Source organism: Antennarius striatus, chromosome 18 (genome assembly GCF_040054535.1).
Source record: "Antennarius striatus isolate MH-2024 chromosome 18, ASM4005453v1, whole genome shotgun sequence".
Taxonomy (NCBI): domain Eukaryota; kingdom Metazoa; phylum Chordata; class Actinopteri; order Lophiiformes; family Antennariidae; genus Antennarius; species Antennarius striatus.
The window spans coordinates 9,475,001-9,496,930 of NC_090793.1; the positions used below are offsets into that span (position 1 = coordinate 9,475,001).

Genomic DNA, 21,930 nt, shown 5'->3' on the forward strand with positions numbered 1-21,930 from the left:
TTAAAACTTGTGTGTATGTATGAGACTTTGATTTTATTCTGCACATAAGATTCTGTACAGACAATTAACATTTTCTGGGTTTATCCAATCCAAATCTGTGTAAGCTATGTGTTAGTTGCTAATCTAGCAAAGTGCTTAAAAACATTAGATTTCAATCTTACACACTGGATGAATTTTAGAAAATATTGCGGTTTATTATTTCCAGGTTGAATACCACAGAGGATCCTTAACATTTAGAGGTTTGCAGGAGAGCTGCAGAGCGAGAGAGAAAGTAGGAATGAGTTCCAACATGCAGGAAAAGAATGAAAGACGAGAGAAATCATGACTACAATCCATCACCTCGCCCCGCCACTCCCTGCTCCTCCCTCCGTCCTCCCCTCTTACCCACCGACACTCCCCTCTACTTTTGGCTGGAGCCTCTCATATTTTAAGATTTTTTACATTAAATTAATCACACAGAGATGGGATGCTGTTACAAACTGCTGATGTGACTCTTACACTGATTCACAAGAAGCTCACTTTCACAATAAATTAGGAAATTGACCCGTTTTATGTTTTTATCATGTCAGATCATGAATAAAACTGAATGTGAATCATTTCCTGGCCGGACGTGACCAGACTCCTGATTAGCTCACCCACCTTTGTTTGCTCAATCCTGCTGTCCCCACCCATAAAGTGGCACTGGTATGAACACAGAAACACAGAAACACACGAGTATATGTGTAGGAACTGAAAACACACCCACTGGGCTGGAGTCCACTTTGTCCTCATTTGTTTTTCTTCACATTTTGTTTCGGCATCAAGAATGAGTGTTACAAGTAATACAATTCATAGGATGCCATCTAAAGTTATAGGAAGTTAAAAGTGATATAGCACCAAAAGATGCTGCATAACAGTCTTGTTATGTTGTGCGGCTGATAAATCAGTTAAGTCTCGGCCCTGGACATGTATTTAATCCCTGACAGTTATTTTGGATCCATCTTTCTCAGACTAGGAATGTGCTGTAAATGTAGTTTGACTGATTAAAAATTAGATGATCAGCAACCTTCTCTAAGTTTGTGCTGCCATCTATTGTCTACTGGTGGCTATGAGCTGGTGACAGGCCACAAGACAGGGTTCCAACGCAGGGCATATATTTATGCACTTTGGAGGCAGAAAGTAGAAACTTCAGGTTCTTATAACAGGGTTTTATTGTCACAAAAAGGTAGTTTAGGAGATGATGTGACCCCAGGTCACAGATGGTTCTCTTCTGGCAGTTTGGTAAGAATATCCACTCCATCAGATGTGATGACCACCGTGTGTTCAAACTGAGCCGTCCTGTATGAATGTAATATATACAATTAAAAAAATAAAACGCAATGCACAGTTGAGAATTTAAAGAAATGGTTCAAAGTCTAGGAGAATCATCTTTCAGTTTGTACTGTATTTTCTTTTGACCAAAAATAGGAAGTTATTAGTTTAGTTTAGCATAAAAGGGTCAAAATCGAATAGCCTTATTATTCATTCATTTCATTCATTTTCATGTACCGCTGCTGTATCTGCCGCAGCGGGTCACAGGGAGCTGGAGCCTATCCCAGCCGGCATAGGGCATGAGGCGGGGGACACTTAGGGCAACGACGCCAGTGCACCGCGGAGCCACACACAAAAACATACAAGCACGCACACACACACACTCCTACCGGCCAATCAACCTGAAGCGCATGCTTTTGGATATGGGAGGAAGCCGGAGAACCCGCAGTGAACCCACGTAGACACGGGGAGAGCATGCGAACTCCACACAGAGCGGGACTTGAACCCGGACCTGCCGTGTTGTGAGGCGACAGCGCTAACCACTGCACCACGGTGCCGCGAATAGCCTTATTAATTGATGAAAACCGCAGAACACAAACCTGCATCCCATTTGGTTCCACTGAATGTGAGTAGAACAACTTTTTTTAAATTAAACTCAACATGCTTTACATGAAAAATCTTTTGGTGACAAAACATCCGACTACATAAGCAGGATATTTTGGGTTGTCCACCCACATTTTGTCATCTGCAGTCACAGTGGTCCAATTGTCCCTCAGTATCCTAAACTCTACAGACCCCTCCATCAATATGGGCTCTGAAGATCAACAGACAATGTCAGCCCTGCACACAGTGACATCATAAAATGTGTGCTTAAATTTTAAAAGTTAACTCGCCTATTGTGAACGCCATCCCTTCATCCATGGTCATGTCGTTGTTATTGGCTGTAAACAGATCGAGAGAAAAAAGGATTCAGAAATAATAACAAAGACATTTTGGTTGTTTTCAACATTTTTAAGTACAGTAATAACATAATAAACATTTAAATCTTAGAAGCTGACATCATCCAACGGCTGAGCTCAACTCACCATGGTGCCAGATCTCAGGATGGCAGTGAAAGTGGGAACCTATGCCATGTCCAATGAAATCAGGAGAGACTTGGAAACCACTGGCATGAGCTACTTCACTGTTAGCAACAAAAAAAGAAATTTAGTCGGCACATAAGAATAAATGTTTGAGGCTAGAATGTGTGTTGAATTTGTATTCAGGTACCTGATTGTGTTTCCTATCACACAGAGCTTTGCACCTGGCTTGCAGGTGGCAATGGCTTCATCTCGACAACGCCTGGCAGTTTCCACCAATTGCTGCCCAACCTCATCCACCTCGCCTATTAAAAAGGTTTCCGAGGTGTCACCGTGGTAACCATCCAAATACACCTATCACAAACAGGAAGTGGTCAGTAATGTGAGCAGTATTGATTTGAGGCCATGAGCATCTGTTTGGGCTTGAGCTCACAGTCACGTCGATGTTAATGATGTCGCCATCTTGGAGTTTCCGACTGCAGGACACAGACATATCAAAAAACAAATTATATTGAACATTTTAAAATATTTACATGGTGAACTCATACTGTGAACATACTCTACCCGTTTACCTGTCAGGTATGCCGTGACAGACCACGTTGTTCACAGATGTACAGACTGACTTGGGGAACCCCCCATATCTGAGGGGGGAGGGGTAGGCGTTGTGCTTGATCGTCTCCTGGTGAACAATGAAGTCTATTTCATCTGTTGTCATGCCAATCTGGAAGCCACACACCGTAACTGTTAAGCTGCTTTTATTTGTTATGACAAAGAAACCCCATTGACTTGTGAGCAATGGTTTACCTCCAGACTGCGTCCAGCCTGTAGCAGCACATGTCTGGCTAGCTGGCACGCTCTGGTAAGACCTTCGATCTGCTCCTGGTTGTTGATGCATATGTAATCTGGCCATTCTGGGACCAGTTTAGAGCCTACATAGTCAGGCTGCACAATGTGCTGTAGCCAGGGAGGAAAGGAAAGAAGAATTCTCCATTACCATCAAGGAACATTCAAGAACATACAAGAGTTGAACACAAAAACTGTTCAACTCTTGGATTACAGTCTAGGAGGGGTGTATTATGGTATTTAAGATTATGTACCTTTGGTACTGCATAGGCAGGCTTAACAATAGCTGGGCGAACTACACTGGGAGAACGTGTCCATTTCCTCCAGAAGAAGCAGCGATGGCTCTGACACAAATGGGCTGTGGGGGGAACACGACTCCTAAGGCAACAGAGTCTCTGCATACAAGCCAGACCTGGATAAAAGAAGCAGCTCTATTGTGCAACATATGTGTTTATTTTATTGTGTGAGAACAGATCAAACAACTTTGATGTGCATGATCCTGAGTGAGGAAAAAATTGCACGACAGGTAAAGATGGATTTAGCATTATCCATGATCTCGGCTGCTGTAAGGACTGAATTCAGCAAATACATCATGTTCAAAACTTTTTTTCTGCTTGATACTAAAGGAAATATTTCCTGTTTTGGTTCCTGAAACACTGAAAACTGATCTGTGGTCTTTTTGCTTTTACCTTATTGGCATAATGGAATTACTCACTGCTGTTTGTGACTTATTTGTTTTATTTAATATTCAGTAATGTCTCCTCGTGATGTTGAACATTTAGACAAACCAATAACTTCAGTGATCTTCATGCACTCGGCAGAATTTGAACAGTGTGCCGTCTCCACCAGCCAGTTCAGTCCATTTGTTTTTTGATTTAACCTCCAAGGATTATGATGACAAAGAGTAAAAACAGTCTACACCAACCTAAAATATGTGAGGTAAGGAAAAAAAATCTTAAAAAATGATTTAATGAAAGGAAACGAGGAAAGACTCAATTAAAGTAACTGCTGTCTGCCTAAAGTGTCATTTTGTCTCAGGACTTTGAGATTATACACTCTCAATCAAGGACAAGTCTATCTAATCAGATTATAGCTGTTTTTGTTTTAGAGAATCGATATTAGTACAATCTTGAAAGACTTTTTTTTCATATGATTAAATATGATTGTTTTTCTATAGCTTTTTCTATAGCTTTGTACTGTATAGAAAAACACAACAACTTGCAGCTTTTATTATGCATTCAGTAAATTGTAATATCATAATTACAGCGTTTTACAGGAACGAATTTCTCAGCTCAGAATAAAACTGCGTCTTTATTCACTCCAGCGAACTGCAAACTGATTTATTAGACACCACTAACAGTTAACGTCACCAGCTATGACGTCATATTTAAGGCATTCGTTAATAAAGAGGAGTGAAATCATGCAGGTGGTCCAAACAGCGGTTAATCCAGCGTGACTTCCACTGCATGATCTCAGCTCGAGTACCTGATCGAGCCGCGCGTCCAGCGGAGCAGGGGGCCGCCATCTTTTTTCTACGACGTCACGTGATCTGGGAGTCACATGACTCTTTCGAGTCCCGTAAATCCACATGATGAGCTGGTACTCGTCCGTATTGTTTCCATACTAAGAATGATTACATTTTTAAAATGTATTTGCTGAACCAGTTTATAGATGTAAACCATGAATTAATTTATTATTTTATTCATGATTCTTTTTTCTCTTCGGTTTTGTTCGGCTGTATGTTTGTAAGGATTTTCCATTTTTTGTGTAAATGATTGTTCTTGTACAGTTAGGTCCGAAAGTAATATTCAGTATTATTTTCTCTCTCTATGCTATTCAATATTTTTTATTGGATACAAAACAATTGGCAGCTACGACTACGTTTCTCCTAAGTGACAAATTAGCAATTTACCTGTGTTGTTTGATATACACACTGTAAATGGACATTATAATGAAATGGGGCAAGGTGGGGCAAGTGCAAACCCAGAATTCTGCAGTCACATGTGCTCTGAGTATGCAATTACTAGTGTTTACCAAAGTGACAATTGCTAGTATTGCAGTGCAGGTGGAGTATAAAATACTTGTGTATGGAGTTGATGCAGGTGGGCTGATTACGAGGACTTTGACTAACACTATGGCTGTGTGGTCAGGCACATGGAAACATCAAAGATTTCTTCTGTAATTTATTATGGTTTTGGGGGGGCAGCAGATGAAACAATCGGGCTGACAGGATATAGGCTGGTTTTATTTAAACAGAACAGAAACTTAGGATAAGCATACATGAAAAGTAACACAAATATCTCTATACAACCAAAACAACACAAGGCATATGTATATTAAACAACATAAAGATACCAGCTAAACAAATCATTAAAACATGGGTACGCAGACAAACATTCTCTGTCAGGTGTGGTCGGAAACTGCTGCATGGTAAAGGGAGAGGACTCACACCTGGTCCCTAACCAATTTATCAATTGTCCAGCCTCTAGTTCCTCCTCCAAACCTGCTCTTCACAACATAGAGGAACTACAGTACTATTCTGTGTCCTTTTCTTATCAGTGACAACAAACACTGTTGGTATTATGAACAGATCTCCAAGGTCAGTGAGATAAGTTTTATACATTAATATCAGACTATGAAAACTTTTCTCTCTGGAAAAAAACCAACTATTGGATCTTGTAGTAAAACCAGTATTGGTTCTTCATTTGACACACCTTTAAACTACAAATAATACGGAAGACTGCTTTCACCTCATGTTACATAAAGCCATGATAACATAACAGTAGTAGAAAATTTACTGAAGACTGTCTTGCTAATTAAAAATGGTAAAAGAGATGGAAGATCTTGAGCTGGGATAGTGGTTAAATATTGTAGTAATAAATAATTTTGATGAAGTACAGTTTAAGTATTCTGAGCAGGCAAATGTGAGGCCCCAAGTACAAAGAAATAGCTACTGTTAGGGGCGGCACGGTGGCGGTTAGCGCTGTCGCCTCACAACACGGCGGGTCTGGGTTCAAGTCCCGCTCTGTGCGGAGTTCGCATGTTCTCCCCGTGTCTGTGTGGGTTCTCTCCGGTTCTCCGGCTTCCTCACACCTCCAAAAACATGCGCTTCAGGTTGATTGGCTGGTCCCAAATTTCCCGTAGGAGTGAGTGTGTGTGTGCGTGTTTGTATGTCACTGGCGTCATGCCCAGAGTGTCCCCCGCCTCACGCCCTACATCAGCTGGGATAGGCTCCAGCTCCCCGTGACCCGCTGCGGCGGATACAGTGATGGTACATGAAAATAAATGAATGAATGAATGAATGAATAGCTAGTGTTAATGTCAGCTAGTTGGCTAGGTGATGTAGCTTATCAGTTCCTTTAATTAAACATTTGGTTGTAATAAGTTATAGCCTGCAGCTTTACCTCTGAAATGACTCACGTCATAAGTTTATTATATGTTTATTATTAAGATTATTCAGGTATTCACAGCTTCCGAGTGAAATGAAAACTACATCAAACTACATGGCCTGGATTGCTGGCTAGCTAACAATAGCCAGCTATCCAGCTTTCTAATTTAGATTTACAGTTGAACAAAACAACTAGCAGTGTTTTGTTTTTTTTAAACTAAGACAGGATATGAACTCATATGCCGTGCTTGTTGCTTGTTTATTGTTAACTGGTTTTGGTCCTGGTCAAAAATAACCTCCATCCCTTTTCTTGTAGATGAGATGAGCTCTCTGTTGTAGCTAATTATTAATCTGTAATAAACACATGTTTTCATGGTTTTTTTTCATAAACTCAAGTTATCATGATCATTATGAATTTAGAACTTTCAAGTATGATTGTTCTCATTGATTTGAGCTCATGCAACTCAATTTCTGTTCCATATTGTGTTTGTAGGCGGATTAAGATAACACCTTTTCCTTCATGTCTCACCTTAGAGAGAGAGAGAGAGAGAGAGAGAGAGAGAGAGAGAGAGAGAGAGAGAGAGAAAGAAAAAGACTGTGAGGTTAGATTTTTAACATCACGTTTATTCATAAAAGTCAAACTACAAAATAATCAGAAAATGCAAAAGAGATTCACATAAAGAGGATTTTCAACAATACTGTGCGTTTTCTGAACAAAGAAAACATGTAACATTTTAAGATTTATCAAACTGAAAATGAAAAAGACAAAATTAAGGGGAAAAAAAGCAATTATCCGTTCTACACGAATCATCTCTTCAACAATCATGTCTTTTACTTTTTTTCCTTAGTTTTTTCAATCTACAAAACTCTTGGTCAGAGAGAGAGAGAGAGAGAGAGAGAGAGAGAGAGAGAGAGAGAGATAGAGAGAGAGAGAGAGACAGAGAGAGAGAGAGAGAGAGAGAGAGAGAGAGAGAGAGAGAGAGGAGAGAGAGAGAGAGAGAAAGCCTGTATTTATTATTAATTATTATAATCTATTGTCTTCCTTCATTAATAATAATAGCACATTAAATATTATTAGTCTTAAGTATATTTACGGATGTATTTTATTTTCTGACAGACTGTTATAACATTAATTATATTTTAAACGCTGTCTGCATCTCGAGCCCGGACCACTTCCGATGGCTTTACGCCGCGCGCCCCACTCGCTCACTGTGACGTCACGTCAAACCAGCATGGCGGTCAAGGTGACTTCGGCATCGCTCTCTTAACGATCTTTTACTCTCCTATTTTGCCGTGTCTTCGGCGTGTTTTTTCGTTCGTGCACCGCGGAGGCTAGATTGCGCACTTCTTTTCCTCCATGGCGCCTCGGATGTGGCAGCTCAGCGGCGGTAGCATCAGTGGGCTAGCCGCCGCCCGGATGGCCTTGATGAGACATCCACAACCTCGAAGTTAGCGAGATAATGCTAAACAGCTATCGGACCCTCGTCCCCACTGGGGAGAAAATCAGTAACTCTAGCTCTAGTCTTATCTTATCACGGCAGAAAGTTTCCTCTCGTCGTCGTGTTTTATTTTGCAGACTTAAACCTGAAGGTGTCATTGCAGCGGTTCGCGTCCTTTTCCTGGGCTTTCCTACGTTTGCTAGCCGGCGGCTGAACAGTTTTAACATAACTTTGAGCTTACGTGGTGACTTGGAAACGTTGAACAAAAATTTTGACTAGCAGCCCGACTAGTTTAATGTCAAACTTTGCCAAAAATGACTTCCTGGTTGTGTGCCAGGTTCATGGTAGCGGTCTGTGTTTCTCCTTCAGTGCGGCTATTTTCTCAAGGAGACTCGAACTAAGCGTCTTGTTTTGCTTCATGTTGCGTAACAAAGTACAAACACAAATGAGCTTTGTCGACCAGCGTCCTAATTGTTTTATTATGCTTTGTTTTAGGTGCAATCTACCAAACGTGGGGATCCAAATGAGTTGAAAACAATCTTCCAGAAGGTAAATTTCTCTCTGATTTCTATCCTGACTAACTTTATTTAATCAATGACACGTTACCTGTGGAGATTGCATTTATTACTATTTTGTACAGATTTGTTAAAGGTCACCCACAACTGTTTTGTGTTGGTGAATGAGCTTGGAAGCTTTGTCATGAGGTTTTCATTACATGTTGGTTGCAGCACAGACTGTTGTGGTTGCCTTCATGCATAAGTAACTGAACCTGAATGTCTGGTCAGTGAATGCATTCATTAGTTAGCACAAATGTTGTTTCGTGATTCTTTAACATAGTTGTTTGCTGAGTGGACATTTTTTTGATGTGGTTATTTTTATTTTTGCACTGTAAGCTAATGGTGAAACATCTGCTTTTCATAGTCTGTGTTCGCTTTTATTGTCGTGGCTCCTTCAGAGATTTATGTGGTAGAAGATGTTTGAGTACGTCGGTGTGTTAAAGCCCCGTGGGTCTCAGTCAGACTTTAAATATGATTGCTAGGACCCCCTTCAGATGGAAATGTCAGATTTGTGTTCATTGTCTCCACAGCAGCACAAGTAAGGACTTGCATCTAATTGTACTTAAAGGAAAACTTCACATTGGTGCTGAAATACCATACTAAAAAAAAGACAGGAGTTTGATTAAAGCTTGAAGGCAAAGTCTGAATTCAGAGGGGACATATTAACGTCTCCTCAGTGCATTTCGGGTGTGTGATCTCCAGATGATTGTCATGTGGGCCAGCAGTTGTCGTTTTGAGGTCAAATGGAATACAAGCTTGCGCCAGAAACATTTGTATATGCGTTCTTGCTCATGTTTCAATCTGGCATAACACTCGGCCCCCACGGCCATTGGCCCTGGTTGTCAAGGCGCCGCAGGACTGCATCGCAGTTTAGTGAAAGATTACAGAGCTGCTAATCGTGAGCTCCTAGACTCACATGTAACAATGACAAAGTAGCCATGAGATAAGTGTTGTGTTGTAAATTAAACATGTACCTTAAATGGGAGCCTGACCTGGAGGATCCTGAAGGCCACGTATTTGTCGGTCTCCACATTTTGTACACCACAAGGTAAACAGCCCTGATCCTGGTTGTTATTTATTATTCTCTTCTTCTGTCAGTATGCCAGTGTGGTGGACAAGGATGGCGAGAAGTTCATGACCCCAGGAGACTTTGTCCAAACGTACCTCGGACTGCACACACAGATTCACCACAACCCCAAAACCGTTCAGCTGATCGCTGCTGTGGCCGACACCACCAAGGACGGGTACATGTCCCCATTGACAGCTTATCGTCGCTAATTGACAGTTTGAGTTATCAATACATGCTACTACTGTCGACACGTAAAGATAAGATAAGAGAGTCCAGCTCTGCAAACTGTTTGTCTATACGGTAATGTGCGTTAGACTCCTATTATGTAACTTTCTGTCTGAAAACAAATGTTTTCTGTTTAGGAATCTGACTGTTTATCTGCACTATAGAACCTGATCTTGTCTTCATTGCTGTCTGTATGTTTATCACTTTATCTTTTATTTCTCTTGTCACACTACCTCCTACACCCCATGTATGTCCACACCGGCAGGCTCATCTCATTCCAAGAGTTTCTGGCCTTTGAATCGGTGTTGTGTGCGCCGGACGCCCTCTTCATAGTAGCCTTCCAACTGTTTGACAAGACTGGGACTGGAACCATTTCCTTTGGTACGGAACAACGTGTTTTTCAATGCTGGATTCAGTTCACATGATTTCAATTTCATTTCACTCTAAATATAGAACTGTGCTCCAAAACATCTTAGTCCATCCCTTTTTTCAAGGCAGCCTTCTAGTTTAATCGCGGTACGTTGAAACCATGCCTTTTGTTTGGTTGTTACAATCTCAAAGAAGGTTGCATTGTGGGAAAAGAATGTCCTATAGTGACATTGTTAACTAGATTACTCCTGGATAAACGCTTTCCTTTCCTCGCTCCATCGGATTTCCGTTCACACATGTGGACCTGTGTGTTACGGTGCTTTATTCCTTTGCTTCAGAGAATGCACGCGACATCTTCAGTCAGACCACCGTCCACCACCACATCCCCTTCAACTGGAACTGTGAATTCATCCGTCTGCACTTTGGGCACGACAAGAAGAAACAGCTTAGTTACCTCGAGTTCACCCAGTTCCTGCAGGTATGGCAGTCACACACACACACACACACATATATATATAGTAGATTATGCTCAGCCTTGTGGTGTCATGTTTTCTTTTTAGGAGCTGCAGTTGGAACACGCTCGCCAGGCATTCGCCCAGAAGGACAAAGAGAAGAATGGTGCCATCTCTGCCATGGATTTTAGCGACATTATGGCCACCATCAGGCATCACATGCTCACGCCTTTTGTTGAGGAGAACCTTGTCTCGGTGAGCTGTGTGTGTGTGTGTGTGTGTGTGTGTGAGTGTGTGTGTGAACAAAAAAGATCTTACTAAAGGTAATTTGATTACCGGTAATTCATCGGCATAACCTCAGGAAATATTCAGTTCTGATTATTTTTAATGACAACTGCTGTGTCTTTTTAAATCCTCAATGTCACCTCAAATTTTTGTCACCGCAAAAATTTGAGGTGACATTATATAAATTTTGATTTCTGGTCATTAGTGATGTCATCAGTGTACCTGTAGGGTTATGAGAATGAGCACAGGCTTTAGTGGTAAATCCTCATCTGCTTCAAATCGGGTTGAAAAGCTTTAAATGTCGGATCATTTTCAAGTTGGACTTCATGCATTCCTGATTTTAATAATCTTTTAAGCTTTACTTGTTTTTTCTCATGTTCCCACTATAATCTCCAACGCTTCTCAACAAGGTTACACGTGGTGTTTTTTCACACACAGTTAGATACCGTATTAAAAAGTGCATCGTAGGAATAAAATAGAGCTTATCCTAAAATAAACATCACAATTCCAGAACACAGAAGGCAAAGGCAGGGAGTAAATAGATAAAGCAGGAGCTAATTGACTGACGTTGTTTCCTGTACCAGGCTGCAGGTGGCAGCACTTCCCACATGGTCAGTTTCTCCTACTTCAATGCCTTCAACTCTCTCCTGAACAATATGGAGCTGATCCGGAAGATCTACAGCACGATGGCCGGCACGCGGAAGGACACACTGGTGACCAAAGGTGTGCGGATCATCACATTTCAGCGATGGATCTGTGCCTTCCGTTTAAAATGGTGCATGAATGCGTCCGGTGTGTCCACGGTGTTATAAAAGGTCGTTCTCTTGTGTTTTCCTTTCTGCAGAGGAGTTCGTTCATGCTGCCAACAAGTTTGGTCAGATCACTCCCATGGAAATCGACATCCTGTACCAGCTGTCGGGCCTGCACTCCTCCACAGGGTAATAACCTCCTAAAGATTGTCAGTTAAGCCCAAATCCTTAAAATCCAGACATGTGAAGAAGTGATATCTGATATCTGTTGAGAACTTATGTAAATAACATCTGTGCTCCAGGCGTCTGAATCTCGCCGACATTGAGAGGATAGCTCCGTTAGAGGAAGGATCTCTTCCCCACCACTTGGCTGAATCTCAGAAACAGGTAAGTCAGTGTAAGGAGTCACTCATGCTGCATTCCTAATATGAAAACAGGATTGTCGCACAAAGACTGTCATATAAAATAAATCCAACCGTTGTTCCATGTGTGATTTTTCCCACCAGACCCACGGGGACAGCTCCAGACCCGTGTGGCTCCAGGCTGCAGAGTCGGCCTACAGGTTCACCCTGGGCTCCATCGCCGGAGGTGAGTGATCCTGCGGAGGAGTTGCTTTGAATTAAAGAGGGCCTGAGTTTACGCTGTGTTTCCGTAGCTACGGGAGCGACAGCGGTGTACCCTATCGACTTGGTGAAGACCCGGATGCAGAATCAGAGGTCCACGGGTTCCTTTGTAGGAGAGCTGATGTACAAGAACAGCTTCGACTGTGCTAAGAAGGTGCTCCGATATGAGGGCTTCTTCGGCTTCTATCGAGGTGGGCCATGAAATTAGAGCCTCCTCACACTTACATGTACAGTATTTTCTGCACTATAAGGCGCACCTTCAATGAATGGCCTATTTTCAATATTTTTCATATAAAAGGTGCACCGTCAGTTTTTGAGAAAATTAAAGGTTTTTAGGCGCGCCTTATAGTGTGGAAAATACTGTATTATTTTTTAGTTTGTTCATTCACCTTAGCTGTATGTTGCATACGTCAGGCAGCAAACTCTGACATAAGTGTCCTGTGTTGTTATTCCCCACAGGTCTGGTTCCTCAGCTGATCGGTGTGGCACCTGAGAAGGCCATCAAACTGACCGTGAGTCCCTCTTCGTGTACAACTCACACTCGCTGTACTCATGAACGTGTTCCGATATCGATCCTGATATTGATTCCTATCTGTGCTCCTCAGGTGAACGACTTCGTCAGAGATAAGTTCATGGGAAAAGGCGACACACTTCCGTTTTACGCTGAGGTCATTGCCGGTGGTTGTGTAAGTACTCCTTCTGGAACACTTGTCCAGTTAAAACAGATGCTGTCAGTTCTGCAGGTTTTAGAACCTCTGCTTCCATCTTCAGTCGTGCACATATTAGAGCCAGTCGCATGATTCACGAATGATTCATTCATTAAAATTTGTGAATTCTTCTCTTCCCGTCGGTTCAGGCTGGAGCCTCTCAAGTGATTTTCACCAATCCTCTGGAGATTGTGAAGATTCGCCTGCAGGTGGCGGGAGAGATCACCACAGGGCCTCGTGTCAGCGCACTAAACGTGGTCCGTGACCTGGGCTTCTTCGGCCTCTACAAGGTAACTTATTCAGAGCGTTAAGCGATCCTCGACGCAATCCACCACGCCTCGCTCACAACCTTTTCTTCTTTTACTCTTGCGACCCTCTAGGGTGCTAAAGCCTGTTTCTTGAGAGACATCCCTTTCTCAGCCATCTATTTCCCCGCGTACGCCCACCTCAAGACGTATTTTGCAGACGAACAAGGGAGGCTGGGTCCTCTGCAGCTTCTGACAGCCGGAGCCATCGCAGGTAACCTCAGATAACAGGCCGGAGTCGTTGCTGCACCGTACAGCCGTCAGGGGGTTTGACCTAAGCGGCGTCTCCTGACTCTTTTCTTTGTGACTTCCCAGGTATCCCTGCAGCCTCCCTGGTCACGCCAGCTGACGTCGTGAAAACACGACTGCAAGTTGCAGCGAGGGCGGGACAGACCACTTACTCGGGGGTGATTGATTGCTTCAGGAAGGTCCTGAGAGAGGAAGGCTTCAGGGCTCTGTGGAAGGGAGCTGGAGGTGCGCCGCTGAATCCATTCACACTAATAAACCACGGTTTTTTTTTCTTCACAAAGTCGTGTTAAATCGCGTCTGTTCTCTACAGCTCGAATGTGCCGGTCCTCCCCCCAGTTCGGTGTGACCCTTGTGACCTATGAGCTGTTGCAGCGGTGGTTCTACATCGACTTTGGAGGACAGTAAGTTCTTTTAACACAGCTGGAAGGTAAACAGGGACAGAAAATGCTGCTGTGTCTGTATCCTGATCGTTTGTCTCCTCTCCGCAGTCGCCCGTCTGGATCGGACCCCACCCCCAAGTCTCGCATTTCAGAGCTTCCTCCCATCAATGCGGATCACGTCGGAGGCTACCGCCTGGCTGCGGCCACCTTCGCCGGAGTGGAGAACAAATTTGGCCTCCACCTGCCCAAATTCAAATCGTCCGGCGTGGCTTCCATACACCACACGGAGGCCGCCGCGGCCACGCCGGCCCCGGCCCCATAGGGGCCCAAACCTCCTCATCACCCCCTCTCCTCCTCTGCCAGGAGCCAGACGCTGAGATACAGTTCACACACACTCCAAATTAGTAAGCGCCGTCACTTAAGGGATGACAAATACCAGCCTGCGACCCTGGCCGGGTGAGGGTGCCCCCCCCCAGCCAGCTGTGGATGTAACCGAGCCAACATCGACAGAACCAGAGCGTCGAATGTGTGTTGTCCTCAGCGGCTCCTGGACGCTCCATCGTTTGTCTTCAACATTTGTATGAAACTGAGTTTTCTTTTCTTTCTTTCTTAGGCTAGCTGGAATTATTTTATTCTGTCTGTTACCGTTTGAGCATAGGACTTCTCTGATTGGACGAAAGGTGTAGAAAATACGAGATTGGTCAGTGAGGTGTGCGTCTGGGGTTTCATTTTGATTGGTCCTTAGAGAAGGGGCTGAATACTGTGCATATTGTATAATCTTTCAGAGACTGCAAGTTGACAGGAAGCAGTCAAAGAAAATGTGACGTTCAGATGGTATTTCACAGCGACTGTAAGGTTACAGCGGCGCCGGGGCCCGTCGGTCCCGCTCTCTGAGAACCTCTTACTAATGTACAGAAACTGTTCACGTCTTTTCTTGATCTGACAAGAATCACGAGCAGAAAATTAGGTAATAATAAATTAACTATCTGAATTGAGTCATTGTATTTTATTGAAATAAATCATCCATATGGTTTTAATTTTAACACAATGTCTTTGTGTCAGATTTATTCTGATGGAAAAGTGCAATAACTGAGTGTTAACAAGAAGAGGAACAGGGATGCAGTTTATGTGGAATACTGATCAGAATACTGCAGGGTGAGGACCGCTGCATCCTGGAATGAATAAAGGATTATAGATGGAAAAGGAAAGTTAAAGAAATACAGTTCAGGTTAGAGGTTATGTCAGGTCACACCTCCATGTGTATCACACAGTCTTTAGATCCTCTTATAGAGGTCGAGTCAGGAAGTTTTACTACTAATTACAAGGGTTTGTAGTGTAAAACAACCTTAGTTGGAAAAACTAGCTTCAATAAATTCAAGGCAAATACAGAAACTGTTTCTGCCTGGTGAAAACCTTGTAGTGCCGATTCTGGGAATGTAGAGGTCCAGCACTTCAGTACGAAGCAGCATTTTTTAAAAAAACAATATGCAAAATAATTAAACAAGTGCAACAAACAGAATAAATATTAAATATTGTAGTGGTTAAAATATAAGAAAGACACACTTGTGCACCGGCCACAGTGAGCGCGTGTTAGCATGCTAGCTGATTTGTTCTTTTCCCTTGTCCGTAGGCGTACACTTTGTTAGCCGTGTGCACAACAATGTCCAGAAAATATGAGTAAAAACACTGAAATGGTCATAAAAAGGTGCAGGTACAAAGGTTTGCATATTTAAAAAGAGAACTGAGTCGGTTTGTGGCCTCAGGAGAAGGGCAGTTCCTTGGAGCCCTGAGGATGTTATCAAAGCTAGAAGACGCATCTACCTTGAACATCCCATCCCTTTTGTTCCTGTCAGATGAATTTCCAACTTCAAACTGTGGATTCTGAACTATTGCTTCCACAACTGATATTCATCGTTCCTACAAATGTGCTCTAAAACGCCTAAAGACATTTAAAAACACACACGTCTACATTTGTGTTTCGCTTCTAGCCCTGCAAATCTCCTCAGGCCAGGTCGTGGAGTAGTGGGTGGAGCCAGCGTCATGTGGTGGGTTATGGGGGCGTTGTGTACTGGACAGAAGTTTAAGAGCGGTTTTCAGCGTGGGCTCAGCGTCGTCAGACATTGGCCAGCTCCTCGGCTTCGTCTCGGTTCTCGTTGATCTCCACCAGCGTCCTGACGAAGCGCGTCCACTCGTCGGCTTTGGGAACGCAGATTTGCTGCAGAAAGAAGAAGCAGAAAATTTCAGTGAATGTGTGACGGTAAATCAGAGGAATAACCACAGAGGTAGAAAAGACACCCACCTCTCCGACATCGTAGACCTGCACCTGTCCATCGGAGTCCCCGGTGGCGATCTCTTTGCCAGAATGAGCCCATCTCACGCGGTTCAGCGCCGGAGCCCCCTCCACATAGACGCTGGCTGTGGGAACCTAGAAACGCAGAGTCCCAGCTTATCAGGAATGATCCAGCTCAAAGACAATCATATGTTCTTGGCCTCAAGCTAGGAAATTCTCCTTCCTGATGCTGTGATGTGTGTTATCTTGATAGACGTGGCGTTTATATCCCTTGTGTTGTTCCACTGAATATGTATTTAAAGATTAAATTAAGTGCAAGTGTAAATAGGCTGTGATTTTGTTAAGAAGTGAGGCTGGTTCTTTCTGTTTCCAGTATTTATGCTAAGCAAGCTGCTAGGTTCAGCAGTATAATCTATGCATTTTTTAAAACGCTAAAAATTACTTATTTAAAGTCATGCTTTAGGGCATTGCACCTGTGTGTGTGTGTGTGTGTGTGTGTGTGTGTGTGTGTGTGTGTGTGTGTGTGTGTGTGTGTGTGTGTGTGTGTGTGTGTGTGTGTGTGTGTGTGTGTGTGCGTGTGTGTGTGTGTATGTGTATGTGTGTGCATGTGTAAACATACTTCTGTATCATTGTTGAGGTTCCACAGGTCCAGGCGTCCGGCTAGATCCACACAAGCAAACAGAGCCGGGTGCGTCGGGGACCACATCGCATCGTAAACGTAGTCGCAGCTGTCCTCGAACGAGTACAAGGGGCGGGTACTCTGTGGAAAAATGACCAATCAGATACTAAAGAAAAAACACCACCCCCAACAGTTTGTATAATGGTGACTGAGTGTGTCACCTTCGTGCTCCAGAGTTTCACGGTCCAGTCGAAAGAGGAGGAGATGAAGAGATGAGAGAAGTCAACCGGGCCTCCAGCGCTGTGACAGCTCAGCCCGGTCACCGGGCCGTGATGGCCCTCAAACACCTCCGTGATGCCCGCCTTACTGTAACACACACACACACACACAACAAAAACGATCACTTCCAGTCGCCATCACAGCATGCTTTACTTCCCGGCAATAAACATGAGGACCACGGATCCGTCACCTCCCGTGGCGACAGGCCGAGTAGACGGAGCCGTCCTCGCTCCCCACCACGAAGTTGTTGACGTCTCCCAGAGGGAAGGCCATGGAGGTGACGGCCACCGCTTTGCTCTGCTTGAATACCAGCTCCAGGCTGTCCTGCAGGTGAAAGCAGACACAACGTTAGGACGGCAGACGTTCGCGTGGCCGAATCCGAACCTTGACCACTCGATGTCGGTGACGCACCTGCGGCTGGGAGAGCATGTCCAGACTCCAGGAGCACATCTTTCCATCGGTGGAGATGCTGATCAGGTTGTTAGCGTTCTGGGTTCCCACCACATTCACACAGTAGACTGGGTGCTGAACACAGGAGCAGAGAGAGAGAGAGAGGAGCCAGATCGCTGTTAGGACTCAAATGAGATGAAAATACAGACGATATTCTGTGTGTGGGTGTTTAATGAGGGCGTTACTGTGTGAGCGGACGCAGACAGGGGGGTTCTCTGGACAGGGGTGCGCTTGTTGCTCCGGTTGTCCCACAAGACAATTTGTCCAGAGTAAGTCCCACCCACCACCAGGTTGGGGTGAAACTTCGCAAACCCAGCTGACATCACCTCAGACTGGATGAGGAAAATAACAGAACTGAAACAAACCTGCTGCCTCGGACAAGTTTGCTTTAATATTATGTTTTATGTAGGGGGGGCGGGGGGCGGGGGGTACCTACCTGGCAGTGGAAGATGTACTCAGGTGTGTTCTTTTTGTACTTCATGTTCCAGACCAGGGCCACTCCATCCGGCTCGTGGGGAGAATCCTCATTATTATTATATGAAGCCACCAGCAGTTCAGGATACTATGAAGAAAAGAGAAGCCATTTTCACAGTCAGAGAGGAAGCAGCAGGTCAGCATCAGCCATGAGTCAGCGAGCTCTGACTCACCTGAGGAGACCAGTCCAGACAGGTGACCACTCTGTTTCTAGTCCAGCGCTCATCCACAAACTGTCTGTTGAGAACCAGCTTTGCTCCTGCCTGCAACTCACTAAAATAAAGAACACAAAGTCACCTGTCCTCTATCCACAACACGCACTCACAGCTTTTCACACTCGTCTCTCACCCCTCCTTATCCTCGACGTCTCTGCCGCTGTAGTCGAAGCAGACGTCCACCTGCTCGGCCAGCGCTCGCTCCACGATTCTGCTGCTCCGCTCGAAAAACGACAAGAACTCCTCTGAGTGCAGAACCTGCAGTTTCTCTTCTTCTGTCAGCTCTTTGGGAGCGTCTATGTGCAATGACATCAATACAGACGAGAAAAAATAAAAAAACACATGTCGTTTTAAAATCAGCTAAATCATATTGTGATTTAAACCTAAAACCTGATATTGTGGGAGTAAAAAGAAAAAGAGAAAAGTTTAATTCAGGCACAGCAACAAATCCTCAGTTCTTACCCTCCTCCTGCTGTTCACCCTGTTCATCTTTCTCTTCTTGAGCGTCCTCTGCTGGTGGGGCAGCAGTTATCTCCTCATCCTCTTCATCATCTTGCACATGCAGATATGATTTAATTCAGAAAAGGAAAAAAGGGTGTAAAACAGCTGTTTGTGTCGGCGCGTGATCTACCTGCTTTTTGATCAGTGTGTGTCAGAGCCTCAGTGGGTGTTTGTGTTTCTTTCGAGTAGGACACCAACTCCCTCGGGATAAAGTCCACCTGGGTCACTTTGGACATGCCCAGCCTCACAGCTCCACGTCTACACGTCACGGAAACAAGCACACGCATACATAGGTTAGCAGTGGAAAGCAGAACATAATGCAAAGGTTACATGTAGAGACATAAATATTGGTATACAGACATAACACTGACGCATTTAGACGAACCTAAGATGACAACCTATCAAAATAAATGAAGCTAGAAGACAAGCTGAAGGAGGAGCAGTACCCCATGAGCTCAGAGTCGGAGTGGAGTTGCAGAGTAGAGGGGTCAGGATCCCAATGCAATGTCCTTATACAGCCAAACCACCAGACAGTGTTAGTCAGAGAAAGACGAGACAGACAGAAAGGAAGAGGAAAAACGGAGGATGACACCAAACGCAGAAGACCGGCAAAAGGTGAGCCATGTAAGATGTGTTAAAGAAGGGAAAGACAGCAAACAGAGAGGACGAAAGGGAGAGAGAGAGGAAGAGAGAGAAAAGATTGGAGCATGTGTTAATTGAGGAGCGTCGTCTTGCTGGGCAAAGAGGAGACATTGCAGAATTGATCAAGTTTATTTCTGTTAATGCACACACACACATGTATGCATGCATGTGCGCGCGCACACACACACACACACACACACAGTTAAGCATGCAGGAACATTAAAAAAAAAAGACCTACAGCAGCCACACCACATCTCTCTCTGACATACACACACACACACACACACACACACACACACACACACACACACACACACACACACACACACACACACACACCTCGGTCCTGCGTTTCCGTCTCCAGAATCTTGACTTCCTGCATCGCTGCCCACTGATTTGTTGGAGGGAGACATGGGGGCGGGGACTAGGTAGTGAAACAGACATGTATCCTCTGTTACTACCCTCAGGGCCTGAGCTGTGAGTGCACGTGTGTTTGTGATGAAGTCATTTAGCAAGAGAGCGAGTGAATGAGTGAGGGAAAGATTGAGAGTGCGAACAAGCGAGAGTAAGTGAGTGAGTGAGTGAGTGAGTGAGTGAGTGAGAGGAAAAGTGATGCATGGAGTGTCAATGAGAGAGTGATTGAATGAGGATGCATGCAAGAAGGAGAGTAAAACACAAAAGACAGACAAAGGGGAGAGAAGAGATAACGAAAATAAATGGCAGAGAGGTTTTGATCATGCACTGCAGGTAAATAAAATGTTCACATGTATGGGGCGGGGCCATGATGTCAATCAAGCCAGTTCAAAGTGACATTTATTGAGAAACACATTGAGCGAACAACAAGAAAGTGAAGGGACATAAGTGGGGTGAAATGCAGAAGAAGGCTGGTGTTTTGTGTTTACCATGGGGTATGTCAGGGGTGATGCCCACGCTCTGCAGCAGAGCCTCTGCTTCCCTCCTCTTCCTCTCAAGATCGGAGTCTTCGTGGCCAGCAGAGGCCCCGCCGGCCTCCGCGCCACGCTTTGAGTCTCCCTATAGGGCACAGACCAGGGTCACAATCAAACTACTGGTCTGGCAGATTCTAAGATGATGTGTTAAATAAGCGACAGCGAACTTGCATCCTTTTTTTTCTTCTCCTCTTCTTTTCTCTTCTTCTCCTCTCGAATCTGAGCGATCCGTTGTTTCTTCCTCTCGAGCTCAGCCTTCAGCTCGCTCTTGTCAGACATACTGAAGGATTAAGATGTTCCAACAAAAAGAAGAGTCACCTCAGAAATGATTTCAATCCCTTCAGTCGCCCCGGGCCTATCCTGCTGCTTGCATGTGAACTCCAGTCAGCTGATCAAAACAATATTCTCTTTATTCTCTTTTCGCTCCTGCTCTCGCCATAAGTCACTGATAATGTCTCATTCTTTTCAAAATATTTAAAAAGGAATTGATAAGGACTCCATCAGTTGTATTTCTAACCTAAAAATGGACATTATTCGTTCATTACCACGACATTCACTGTTATAAATTGGCACTAACAAAAAAATAAAGCATGAATAATAATAAATAGCTAAAACGAGTCATGTTTATGATAATACTGCTAATGTCCATTGTGAGATGCTCGCATTAACTGCAGATAAAAATCATATATTGCGGTTTCACCCCATTTTCTTTATCATAAGTCGATAAATTGATGTGAACGTTACGTCACAGAATATTAAGACGCACTGAAGGATTTTCATATTTATTATAATACTATATTAACTGTCCTGGGCTACACTATCAGCTCTGCTAGCTGCGTTAGCATGCTAATCTTCCAGGACACCCGGCGGGCCTGAGCGATTAACGGAAGCATCGAGCGAACCAACGCCCGAACCCCTCCGCCCGCGACCGTCACATTTTAGAAGGACACACGGTAATAAAGTTACTGTAAAATACCTGATAGCAGATGTTCAAGTAGATAAATGACGATAAAATCCCGTTGAATGCGCGTCAATTCTGATTAAAGGTGATGGTGGTACAGACTGATGATGCTGGAAGATAGTTTACTTGGATGGGCAGCGCTTCTTCTCCTGTCCGCTTCACAACCACTAAAGGACGACATTACCGCCCCCTTCTGGCTGAAAGTAAAACTCCACAGGTGAAAACATTTACTATTAAATCCTATTATTTTTAATGTTTGCAATGAACTTCATTATATTTATATCTATATAAATATTTATACAATATTTTTTGTAGGTTCTTATATTTAAATAATTTTTGTTGCTTTTGGGACAGCGAGGATTAAATGTCAGGTACATCTGGATATTGCTACCGATTGTGGATCGATTTGTCACTTTCTTTAGCAATGCAAGAAATGATGTACAGTATTTATTTATTTATTTATTTGCAAGTACTGTGAATTTAAAAATACAAAGATCAAAATAATGACAAGAAAACATGAATAAGTCATAATGTGATTATAGA

General features: G+C 43.8%; 3 protein-coding genes across 8 annotated transcripts; 1 reads left to right on the forward strand and 2 right to left on the reverse strand.

Annotated features, from left to right (window-relative positions):
* Positions 1-1,172: 1,172 nt before the first annotated feature.
* Positions 1,173-4,738, reverse strand: metap1d (methionyl aminopeptidase type 1D (mitochondrial)). 2 transcript variants are annotated; one of them, XM_068340727.1, is made up of 10 exons: positions 4,698-4,738; positions 3,467-3,624; positions 3,174-3,323; positions 2,942-3,090; positions 2,803-2,845; positions 2,560-2,723; positions 2,376-2,473; positions 2,184-2,231; positions 2,026-2,104; positions 1,173-1,317 (listed from the first exon to the last, which is right to left on the reverse strand). In XM_068340727.1, exons 1-10 carry the CDS (start codon positions 4,735-4,737, stop codon positions 1,233-1,235), a joined length of 1,014 nt encoding a protein of 337 aa, XP_068196828.1. In that variant the 5' UTR covers position 4,738; the 3' UTR covers positions 1,173-1,232. The 2 variants fall into 2 exon arrangements, with proteins under 2 accessions (XP_068196828.1, XP_068196829.1); XM_068340728.1 differs by having other exon boundaries at positions 3,467-4,137; positions 4,698-4,713.
* Positions 4,739-7,771: 3,033 nt separating this feature from the next.
* On the forward strand, positions 7,772-14,999 carry LOC137611936 (electrogenic aspartate/glutamate antiporter SLC25A12, mitochondrial-like). The gene is made up of 18 exons (XM_068340114.1): positions 7,772-7,844; positions 8,535-8,588; positions 9,695-9,840; positions 10,156-10,271; positions 10,598-10,737; positions 10,820-10,966; positions 11,581-11,719; positions 11,841-11,934; positions 12,048-12,132; positions 12,252-12,333; positions 12,401-12,559; positions 12,828-12,880; positions 12,974-13,054; positions 13,225-13,365; positions 13,456-13,594; positions 13,696-13,854; positions 13,940-14,030; positions 14,118-14,999. Exons 1-18 carry the CDS (start codon positions 7,779-7,781, stop codon positions 14,329-14,331), a joined length of 2,106 nt encoding a protein of 701 aa, XP_068196215.1. The 5' UTR covers positions 7,772-7,778; the 3' UTR covers positions 14,332-14,999.
* A 48-nt stretch (positions 15,000-15,047) lies between these two features.
* LOC137611937 (dynein, cytoplasmic 1, intermediate chain 2a-like) lies at positions 15,048-21,538 on the reverse strand. Of its 5 annotated transcripts, none has more exons than XM_068340116.1 (17): positions 21,403-21,538; positions 20,598-20,706; positions 20,382-20,511; positions 19,819-19,954; positions 19,284-19,346; positions 18,968-19,095; positions 18,799-18,888; positions 18,470-18,632; positions 18,295-18,394; positions 18,084-18,209; positions 17,833-17,979; positions 17,609-17,722; positions 17,388-17,521; positions 17,140-17,284; positions 16,919-17,059; positions 16,309-16,434; positions 15,048-16,224 (listed from the first exon to the last, which is right to left on the reverse strand). In XM_068340116.1, the coding sequence occupies exons 2-17, from the start codon at positions 20,703-20,705 to the stop codon at positions 16,123-16,125; spliced, it is 1,953 nt and encodes a 650-aa protein (XP_068196217.1). In that variant the 5' UTR covers position 20,706; positions 21,403-21,538; the 3' UTR covers positions 15,048-16,122. The 5 variants fall into 5 exon arrangements, with proteins under 5 accessions (XP_068196217.1, XP_068196218.1, XP_068196219.1 ...); XM_068340117.1 differs by having other exon boundaries at positions 15,050-16,224; positions 19,819-19,903; XM_068340118.1 differs by lacking the exon at positions 19,284-19,346 and having other exon boundaries at positions 15,050-16,224.
* Between the last annotated feature and the right edge of the window lie 392 nt (positions 21,539-21,930).